The sequence below is a fragment of the Brachycentrus maculatus genome, unplaced genomic scaffold (genome assembly GCF_059751285.1).
Source record: "Brachycentrus maculatus isolate JH-2025_06_01 unplaced genomic scaffold, ASM5975128v1 h1tg000195l, whole genome shotgun sequence".
Lineage (NCBI taxonomy): Eukaryota > Metazoa > Arthropoda > Insecta > Trichoptera > Brachycentridae > Brachycentrus > Brachycentrus maculatus.
This window is the reverse complement of record NW_028280946.1, coordinates 337,796-348,481: the sequence shown is the minus strand read 5'-3', so window position 1 is coordinate 348,481 and position 10,686 is coordinate 337,796. Positions and strand designations below refer to the sequence as shown.

The following is a 10,686-nucleotide window of genomic DNA, read 5'->3' as shown; positions in this document are numbered from 1 at the left end:
TGTACGTATTATATATGTATAGTCGCTCCCCTTGGTACTACTGTTATTTTTGCAGAATTTTTCTTAGCATCACATTTTTTTAAAGCTAAGGGTATTCGTTCTCAGTATCATGCCCTGTACCTTTCAGCATTTAACAGGTGACAAGTGTTTGAAAAAAATTCAAATTTATTTTAAAATTAACCTGTCTGGGATAATGGCCGCACATGGTCATCCAAACAAAACCTCCCTCAAAGGAGTATGGGCATACATGCACACTCGTGCTTATAACTGAAGCCCGGTGACATTTATTTATAAAATTGTACTTATACTGCCACCTGTGGTTGTATTTAGACACTATTATCTGGACGACACTGGAAAAGAAAACCTATGAAATCAAACACAGATAATTTTAATATAAATTCTGTGTATATATATTTTTTTGTTCAAGAAAATATGTTATTATATTTTATTGTACTGACTATTATATGTAGTTTATAAAACGTTTTTAAAAAACTCACTACCCAGATACAGTTTTGTTTGCAAAAACTCACTCATGGACAGGTTACTGGCTCAATTAATGTAAAGTTCAATCTTTCAACCTTTTTACTCTGTATTGATAAATAACCACTTTTTTATACACTGCTACCAAGCATATCGTAGTCGTACAGGAGAAAGTGACCAACTAACAAAATGTAAAATGTTCAGGAGGGCCATTTAAGTCACTTTTGCATGGCAAGAAAATAAACACCAATGTTTAGTCATTTTTAACAAGTCAATGTATTATACTTTCAAGTTTAAAATCTTTTAGATTTTTTTCAGGGCAATATTAAGCTAGTAAGATATCAAATAGTCAATGATCACGTTTTTGTAAAAAATGCACTTGGTCACTTTCTCCTTTATGACTAAGATATACATATGCATTTAAGTGTAAATTAATGCTCATAATGGCAAACATAAAAAAAAACTCTCCTGTAAAATTAGTGCAAAAGTTTATACAGATAGTCAGGAGAATGAAGATGAGATGTACTAATTCCTGAATCAGAATGCTCCTTTGATTATTTTAATTATCGGATTAAATTAGAATAAAGCTACTATTTGTTTTTAGAACTATTACAATATGGCAATATTACGATAAATGAAACAATTACAAAATGTGTTTTATTTTGATGTATCATAATTACCTCTTCTCTTGCCCTATTCACCCACTTGGGTGCATAGGGCACTACTTCAAATCGTTGTGGTATTAACTCTATTGTGATTACGTGAAGACAGAGCGATCAGTCCTATGCTTCATATTCATAAATAATAGGTGGTTTTGCTACAGTATGAAACAAAACTAAAAAAAACTGAAAACTCGAAGGACCTTTGTTATTATCACGTGTGAACAAACACGTGGGACCGGTGCTTTCCATACAGTTTGAAATAAATTATTTGAGGACCAGGTGTCCTCAAATAATTGGCCACCACATGGCACCGACACGTACGTTCGAAATACAGGGAGAATCTCGTATTCTGCCTGTTAATTCTAAACAAGTGAAATATGGTGATCGTTATTAGAGTCGTGAAATACCCTCAAGTTAGTTCGATGATGTATCATCAGAACCTTCAAGACAAAGGGACGACGATTCCGACAAATGCTAACACAACAGATGAAATAAAGCAACTGACCTCTTATTCTTGGTTGGGAGTTGATCCACCGCTGGGATTAAGGTGATTTTCTCTTGATTGGTTGTCCTGGTTGGTGGTACAATAAAACGGGTCGCAGAGGACAAGTCGCACTACGACTTGTCCGTTGCGGAGTATGGTAAAATCGCTACTAATTGGTACTTTTGTTTTATTGGGGTCTACTGGCGAACTTACACTTGAAGTCGTTCCAATTTCAAATGAAGTGCGAGCAAGTACCGGCCAAACCAATAGGTTTGAAATATGGTTTTATGGGATGCAGTTAATGAAAGTGAAGGTGGATAACATTACTGCTATACGGGAAATAAAAATGAGAATAGCAGAAATGGAAATGGAAGGCCCTTATAAAGGTGGATGAGATCTGGTCATTCAGAAGATCCACATTAGTGGATAAGTACAGTGGAACCTCTCGTAACGAGTAATTCGCATAATGAGCAAAAAAAATGTGAAAAAGTTGCTCATAAATAATAAAATTAAAGTTACTAAAACAAAGCCATTATGTATTAATAGATTTATATTATCCACTGACACTTCGTGATGGAATTGCATTTTTAATTTATTATTAGATTAAAACCAATATTTTTAGCTTTTCCACTTTTTTATAAAAAAGTGGAAAAGCTAAAAATATTGGTTTTAATCTAATAATAAATCATTATGTATTACCTATGTATTTGGTGACAATTTCCCAACAAAGAGTAATAATCTGCTTCATAAATATCTAAATAGATAGTATTAAATTATTTACACCAATGGTAAATGGAAATGATGATTGTCGGTCTTTTCATTATTTTCATCTAATGTTGCATTGGTTTATATATTGCATTATCTGGAATCTGGATTGTGAATTGCAAAAGGGAAGATGATCAGTTTCTAGCCAGTTTCAAATCATAAAATTATATGGTGTAAAACAAACACTTTATTTTTTATCTCTAATTAACTGTAATTTTACAATATTTTCTTATTTTACATTTGTTTGTTAATTATATTTCTCTAAATATAATTTATAATACATTAACAGAAACAATCCAATCAAATAATATAGTTTCCAATATATAAAAATCCTCATTGGAGATTTGGCCTTTAATGAAGGGAATATTTTTATCTTAATCTATCAAGTGTAAAAATATTAAAAATTAACTTACATATATTTGAAATACAATCAATTTTTTCATATAAAACATACGCTACAATCTTCACTAATCGTTTAATAATAAGAAAATAAAGGCTTTATAAAATCAGTACAAACACTAAAAAATTTAATGAATTGAAAAAAGAACTACATATTTGGACTGAAACTCCAGCACTAATTAAGATATGTGGTATAATTATACAAAAAAGAGCTATTTAGAAAGGGCATAAAAATTGGAGGGAATTCAGTCTTCTAGAGAGTCTGAATCAACCGGGCTGGAATAATTTGAGATAGCACTAACTCCATGATAACAATTTCAAAGTGAATTCCTTGTAGATTTATGTGTAAATTAATTATTGTCATAAATACTGTTTTCATAATTCCAGTATTTTTAATATTGATTTATCCAAAAATTTTATGAACAAAACCTTGGAATGATCAAATTGAAGTGCATTAAATCCACTTATGTCAACTGTCCTTTTAATACATTCTGTGCATTGAACACGGCTCCTTTGTCCATATTGCAGCTACACATTGAACACAGAAGTCGTGTTGAATAAGATAAGGATTGTAGCCAGTTTTATGTGTTTTGAAAACACGAAGAAATACACTTATTTATGATGTTTAAATAGAAAGCAGAATTTGATTTTAAATAAAGTTATAGTTTTTTAAAAATTTGCAAATTAAAGTTTATCTATATGACATTATTTTATCCACAGTGAACATGTTAAAAGAACAAATGAAAATAGAAACAATGCATTTATTTATAATTCACTTTTTTAAAGATATAAATTGAATTTACAATCCATCAGTAAGTGGATCTCTTTATAAAAAGACAAAAACCCTTTTTATAAGGTTTGATATTTACACAAAAGAATATCTCTAAATAAATAGATTAATTATCACATATTATTGATTACATATCTAATTCTTATAATTACTTATTTTAATCTTTGTTTACGAAAAAAAATATGCAAAAGAGATTGATAGTTAGCTATTAGCGAAAGAATTTAATAAAAACTAATGCACCGAGAATTCCTATTTCCAAAAAGATTATTAAAATCAAGAGGAGTTTGTTATAAAAGACATGACGTCCCATGGCCTTGATAAGTCTTTTAGATTTACTTAATCCTTCATCCATATTCTCCAGCCTGTTCTTGCTGCGGAGGAGAGATTCTCTCTGTTCACCCAGCTCTCCGATGACCTGAAGAAAGGATCAGAATTGGAGAAAAAACATACACCGCTGAATATAAATAAAGTCATCGGTGACCATTAGATATTTCCAACACCTTTTTTCCACAACTGGTTAGAGTTCTAATATCCAATCTCAAACAATATGAATGCTCGTCTATTGGTGGGGACTGACATTCGTATAGTCAGTACAGTGAGCCGAGCGCTCCATCCATAGTTTCAGATGCTAGCCGCGAGTGACGTTACGACAAAATGCTCTGGTCAGTCCCCACCTTAAGGCGAAATATAGAAAATGTCGCAATACAGAAGGCTCTCATATAAACCTCTTTATTGTTTTGATTTTTTTTATGAATTTCACCATAGCCTAGTTTAAAAAAATATTATTTAAGGTATATCTAAAAAAAATGTTTTTTAGATGTTTGAAGATTGCAATGTTTGTGCGGTTCTACAGAACAGTTCTTATAAGTCCACATAATCCGGAACTGTTTTAATTAATATTAATATTATGAAACAATTACATTGACTGGATAAAGACAATTTTCCCTTTCACTCTTCTTATTCTCAAATAACAGTGCACTCTTCTTCTGACCCTTATCCACACCCTATAGTTCATACGGCAATACTTAATCACTTATTACAAAATTATTCAGTCCTACAAAGTATTAGTTGTGTTATTCTAATTTAATACCATGTGAACTAACCATGAATAGATGAATCAAATAATTGATCCAGCAATCATGCAGTAAATTCGCAATTCTATAAATTTTATTCGAATTTATATTTAAAAAAAAAAAAACAATAACATTACCTCAGTTCCCACTCGTTCAGTCTCGATGGCTATCACATGAGATCTTGCTAAACTTTGAGATGTCCTTTCTAGGGCTTGCTGTCCCTGCATTACCGTCTGACGATTATGTTCATCCCAATCATATCCACCGGAAAATGCCATTTTAAAAATAATTAAAAAATCAGATTGGAGACAGTAAAATGTACCTCCTGAGCAATTATTTCTGAATAAAATAGGAAATGTCAAAATGACATTGACATATTGAGAAATGTCATAGATAAAAGAAAGGGACTCAATAATCTTTATATTTCTATCATAAAAAAAAATAAATTACCATACCGCAATTAATTTGGTTTACCTAGGTCTCCCAAATAAAATATTTTGGAGCACAGTTGAAGAAAAAAAATTTATAGACTATAAAAATTAATACTATAAAAAATTAACGTCATAGACTTTCCATTATCAGGGTATCATGATTGTGGATGTTGAAATTACAAAAAAATCACTTTTTTCAACTTGGAAGACCTCAAATCAGAAGCCCTCGACATTAGCATAATATAAATACATTATTTTTATCTTAGATAAATATATCCATTGTCATCGCTGATTCAAAATAAATCAAAAACCATCAATTAACCATTTCCCGAAAATACTATTCTAATGGATTACTATAATACTAATCAGGCATATTTATTATCTTGTGTCGGGTTGTGGTCCAGTGGTTAGTGTCGCGGACTCTTGAGTCAGAGTTTCTCGGTTCGAACACACTCTACCACAATTTGATACCTATTTCTAATAATGAGCCGCTTAGGCTCACAGAAATAGTATGAAATTGAAGTATTCTTGTATAAAAACACAAATATTTTTCTTTTTTAAAAAAAAAAACTAATCACTTATCAAAACAATCTATCTCTGATAGTCACCAAGCTTTTTTTCTCGTACTGCATCCCTCAAAAACAGTGTGATATACCCCTTATAGTATATATTTGATATGTACCTATAGATTTTCACCAGTATTGATTTTTATTATGAGGTATTCATTTACAGTGATTTACAGCGGTTGTAGATGGTACTAGACCACAGTGATATTCTATATCAGTGACTAAACAATGAGCACTTAAGACCTGAAATATGATACAAACACAATGTGGTTTTATGAATAGATTATTCAGTATAAATGTAAAGAACATGATATCTACATAAGAACTACTCTTATTATTCAAACCCAGTCAGTAGTGAATGTGTTGTTGTGAGGTCACCTGTTGAAGTAAAATATTTTTCACTGACCAGTCCAAGTAAAATAAACAACTATGCAACCCAAAATGAGATATAGCCTGTTGAAAATACTAATCTTTAATATTTGTCTTTACTCTTTACCTAATTTACCTCCTTCTGGAACATATAATTCTTACAAGTAAGTAACTAGTTGCTGAAAATATTGATTTTTTTTTAATCCACCTGTATTAATTACATGTATTAATTGTTTGTCTTTTTATAGTATCAGTGATGCTAATGAGCTAACTGGACCATATACATTGAACACGATGATTAATGAAGCGGAACACTTATATTTGGGATTACTGAAAGGACCAGCAAGTTTGGTTGTTCTGGATAACAAACTATATACTGGAATACATGGGGGCGAAATTGTCAGCTTGTCTGATGATGAAGTTGTTAAGATAGTAAAGTTTGGAACGGAGTGTGGTAAGAGATAATAAATATCTGTTTTTGAATTTTATGCAAATGTTTTTCCTCGAGAAACTCATACCAATGAATGGTATCTAAGTTATGCAAGCTAGTACAAGTATTGGTTTGCTGTAATTTTCCTTTTCCTAGTCCTAATTAGAAGTACCAACTATTCCTGGTATTTTCATATCGCTCACTCCTTTCAAGAACGTCATAAATCAAAAAACTTGATTTTTCAGGAGAACGTTTTTAAAGTTTAAGAGTATAATACAATGTATTAAAAATAAATATCAAGCCACTTATTGAACTTTTTACTGTGCAACAGATCTTTTTAGGTGAAACCTGAAGGTTCTTTCTCCATTTAAAAATTTTTAGTATATTTCAAAAAATAATTAAACAATACCTTTTCTTCAAAATGCAAAAACAACACTTTATGCCCTGTAGCGGGTAAATATTAAGTTAAAAATATGCCGCTTTTGCTGGGCTATAGTACATTTTCTGGGCATTCCGAAAACATGCACAACTAAAAATTGTTGATTTTTGATTTATGACGTTCTTGAAAGGAGTGAGCGATATATATTTACATATATACTTACCACATTTGTATCATATGCACCATATGGGTGCGAATAGGGGTAGAAGGTCAAGAAGACAATATACAGTAAAGCAATAATACACACACACACATTTATATATATATATATATATATATATATATATACACACACACACGCATGCACGCACGCACGCACGCACGCACGCACACATACACACACACACACACACTGGAATCCATACAAGTAGTACCAAATGTTTTGTAATTTAAAAAATAATTTGTTTGATAAAACAATCCCCTGCAGTAGTAAGAACTAATGGTCAATGTTCAATTATGATGTTCAAGTACAAATTTGTATTTTATTTGTTCTCAGAATTCAGAAAAATATTTTCTGATTTAATATTTTTGTAATATTTTTAGATGGACAATGGGAGGAATCAAAATGTGGTCGACCATTCGGATTAGCTGTAGACAAATCCGGCAATCTGATCGTTGCGGATGCATATTACGGAATATGGAGATACAATGTGAAAACTATGAAAAAAAACGAACTCATCCCACGCAATACTTCGATTGAAGGAAAGGTCCCGAAAATATTCAACAGTGTCGCCGTTAGTCAAAACGGTGATATTTTTTGGACAGATTCCTCTACTAATGTGGATATTCAAAATGGAGTATACGCAATGTTTATGGATGGAAATGGGAGGTAAATGATAATTTATTCATCAGGTATTCTTTTTCACTTTTTGAAACAACTATGTACTTCAATTGATTTTAAAATAAACATTTTTAATCCTGAATTTAGAGTGAATTCCCCTGTTCAATTATAAAAAATGTATTCTAAATGAATTATTTTTGGTTTCTTCAATTACTGATTTTTTTTTCACTTTGGGAGTGCTTATTCATTTTGTTACTTCTAAATATGGTCATTTAAGAATAACAGTATGCCATTTTGTGATTATAGGTTGCTGAAGTATTCAGAAGATACAAAAACCAATTTGGTACTTAAAGACGAACTGTATTTTCCAACTGGAGTGGTTATATCTCCCGATGAAAAGTTTATCGTGGTATCTGAGATGATCACTAGCCGACTTCTCCGCCACTACATCTCGGGGCCCAAAGAGGGAACCACAGAAGTGTTTCTTGATAAACTTCCAGGTCAGCCATTTTGAGAGATATTTCATTATACCTTAATTGACACCTTATGTCCTATGAATTACAGAATACCAAAGACGTGTTGATACTGCTGATATTGTTTTTATTTTTTTTAAGTTATTGCGCTCAGTTTCATTAGAACTTCTTACTGATGTTTCAGATGACATCCATATGCCAAATTTGCACAGAATCGACATCTAAATCTATTTATCCTGTTACTAAGCCAGCTTCATTCTGGTATTCAATATCTAAAGAATCTATGATTAAAGATACCTAGCTTAAATAAAAATATTTTTTTAAATTTATTTTTTATCAAAACTGGCAAATTTATAATAACGACCTTGGCATTGGCATGACATCAGCTGCAGTGTGATGTAAGATATTATGAAAAAATATTGATGATACATGGCATCATAACCCATAAAAACACTATCAGCATCTGAACAACTTTAAAATTCTAAGAAATTGAATTATATGTGAATATTTTATTCACGGAGTTTATCATGATTGAAATAAAATTTCATCTCTCTGGCTGGTTAAAGTGATCACTCAATGGTTATCTTTTAACCAACAACAAAAACGAATTTAATTAAAACCCATAACATTAATTTTTTCTAGGCTTTCCTGACCGCTTGAAAGTTAACTCGGAGTATATAATGGTTTCTCTAGTCCATTCCAGAGATGCCGGAGCACCGGTCTTTTTCCAATATATATCTCCATACCCCTGGATACGCAAGTTCATTGTCTATATAATGTCAATATTTGAAGCAATTTTCCAGACTCTAAGTCGAATGCTCCCAGTCAATATATTTGATAAAATCACTCATAAGGTGAGATCAAATTTTATTTTGTCAGATAAAAAAATATTATCACCCTATACACGCATAGTTAAACGTGATTATAACAAAAAACTCAAGCTATAAATATAAATTTTTAGTAACGTATAAATAAGTACAGTAAAAAATAAGTTAAAACAAATTTTGACCAACTGTTTACATTAAAAAAATCATATTTTTTCTTATTATTATGGTTATGAACAAACAACAAATAATGGAAAAATAATAATTATAAAATAACAATCGTTTTCAGATTGGGCATTTTGAAACTGTTTCCATTTTCGCACCAAAGCGAGTGTCCATACTGATTGTAGACTGGGAAGGAAACGTTCTGGAAACTTGGCATAACCTGGATGAATCGCTAACAGCAATTGGAGATGTTCAAATATTTAATAATGAAGTTTACTATGGCTCGCCGTATAATACGTACGTGGGAAGAACCCCTATGCCTCCTACTAATCTCACGTTTGACATTCAAAATAAGAAGCTTGAACCGAGTGACAATATAATAAATTGAAAAATCACCTTTCATATTGGAAATATAATAACGTTTTTCCAAACCACATTGAAATATGAGAATGAGGTTTTATTCTGATCCTTGGTAGAAGAATTATTGATGTTTTCAGTAGTGCTTTAAAAAGTGCTCTCCCTGCAAATTATACTTCAAATATTGAATAACTCAATATAATTATGTTAAAATAATTATTTAGCTACATATATATATATATATATATATATATATATATATATATATATATATATATATATATATATATATATATATATATATATATATATATATATATAAATACAAATACATCATAAAGATGTCATATTATGTACATTACATTATTTACTCGTACTTAAAAAAAGAAAAATACCAAAAAAATATGTGTTACAGTTAGAAATAATTCATTATCTACGCATTTCTTCATTTGTCTTTGAGACAAGATTGAAATCAAATCCCCATTGATTTAAATACACTTTATAATGTTTACAAAAACAAGATATTGATTGTATTTAACAAACCATACTCAAGTATCAAAGAATAAAAAACAATACTTGTAACTAGCGCAGACACTTGCTCACAAGGGAGGGGGAATAATATGTTAGTGTCAATTTACAAACTTGTATTTTCCCATCCATTATTAGTAAGTGACAGGGCGCTAGATCTGGGACTGTTTGTAACTAAATGAACAAATGAGTATCATGAAAATCTAAAAAGTAATGACGATTTAAGTCCAATCGAAAAACCAACATAAATGGTAAGTATCATTAATTAAGTGTTCAAGATTTGGCATAGATAATATAGTATTAACAGTTTAGATATTAAAATTTAACAATATTATTTTTTAAGGAATGAACTTGTCAACAACTGAGAAAGAATAATAGCAAGGAATATAAATAAATTTGCACAACAACCTCGACATCAGATTACTTACAAACTGAATATTTTATCAGCAAAATTTTGCTACTTAAAAATAAATCTGTAAAATACTCATTTGTCTAACGTGTCAATTAAGTTTATTGAATAATATAAATCAATAAAATATTTTAAAGCATATGTATCCTCATTTCAAAGCAGTATATACACATGCAAGATCATACACTCTCTTGGCTCAAAAGTTTATATGTATAATGAAAATAAACAGGTGTCATTTTAATGGAGAAAAGGAAAGTGGCA

At 30.5% G+C, this 10,686-nt stretch overlaps 2 protein-coding genes across 2 annotated transcripts; one reads left to right on the top strand and one right to left on the bottom strand.

Annotated features, from left to right (window-relative positions):
* Positions 1-2,560: 2,560 nt before the first annotated feature.
* Vti1b (Vesicle transport through interaction with t-SNAREs 1b) lies at positions 2,561-5,046 on the bottom strand. Its single transcript, XM_088263005.1, has 2 exons — positions 4,791-5,046; positions 2,561-3,995 (listed from the first exon to the last, which is right to left on the bottom strand). Exons 1-2 carry the CDS (start codon positions 4,929-4,931, stop codon positions 3,789-3,791), a joined length of 348 nt encoding a protein of 115 aa, XP_088119131.1. The 5' UTR covers positions 4,932-5,046; the 3' UTR covers positions 2,561-3,788.
* A 753-nt stretch (positions 5,047-5,799) lies between these two features.
* Positions 5,800-9,654, top strand: Ssl2 (Strictosidine synthase-like 2). The gene is made up of 6 exons (XM_088262970.1): positions 5,800-6,183; positions 6,268-6,473; positions 7,432-7,717; positions 7,976-8,169; positions 8,785-8,996; positions 9,256-9,654. The coding sequence occupies exons 1-6, from the start codon at positions 6,080-6,082 to the stop codon at positions 9,517-9,519; spliced, it is 1,266 nt and encodes a 421-aa protein (XP_088119096.1). The 5' UTR covers positions 5,800-6,079; the 3' UTR covers positions 9,520-9,654.
* The last annotated feature ends 1,032 nt before the right edge of the window (positions 9,655-10,686 follow it).

Excerpts from the sequence above, each read along its gene's own strand:
- Ssl2 (XM_088262970.1), top strand. The coding sequence starts at position 6,080 with ATGCAACCCAAAATGAGATATAGCCTGTTGAAAATACTAATCTTTAAT. Across the intron at positions 6,184-6,267 it reads GGAACATATAATTCTTACAA|TATCAGTGATGCTAATGAGC; the intron begins GTAAGTAACTAG and ends GTCTTTTTATAG. Across the intron at positions 8,170-8,784 it reads GTTTCTTGATAAACTTCCAG|GCTTTCCTGACCGCTTGAAA; the intron begins GTCAGCCATTTT and ends AATTTTTTCTAG.
- Vti1b (XM_088263005.1), bottom strand. The coding sequence starts at position 4,931 with ATGGCATTTTCCGGTGGATATGATTGGGATGAACATAATCGTCAGACG. Across the intron at positions 3,996-4,790 it reads CTGAACGAGTGGGAACTGAG|GTCATCGGAGAGCTGGGTGA; the intron begins GTAATGTTATTG and ends TCCTTTCTTCAG.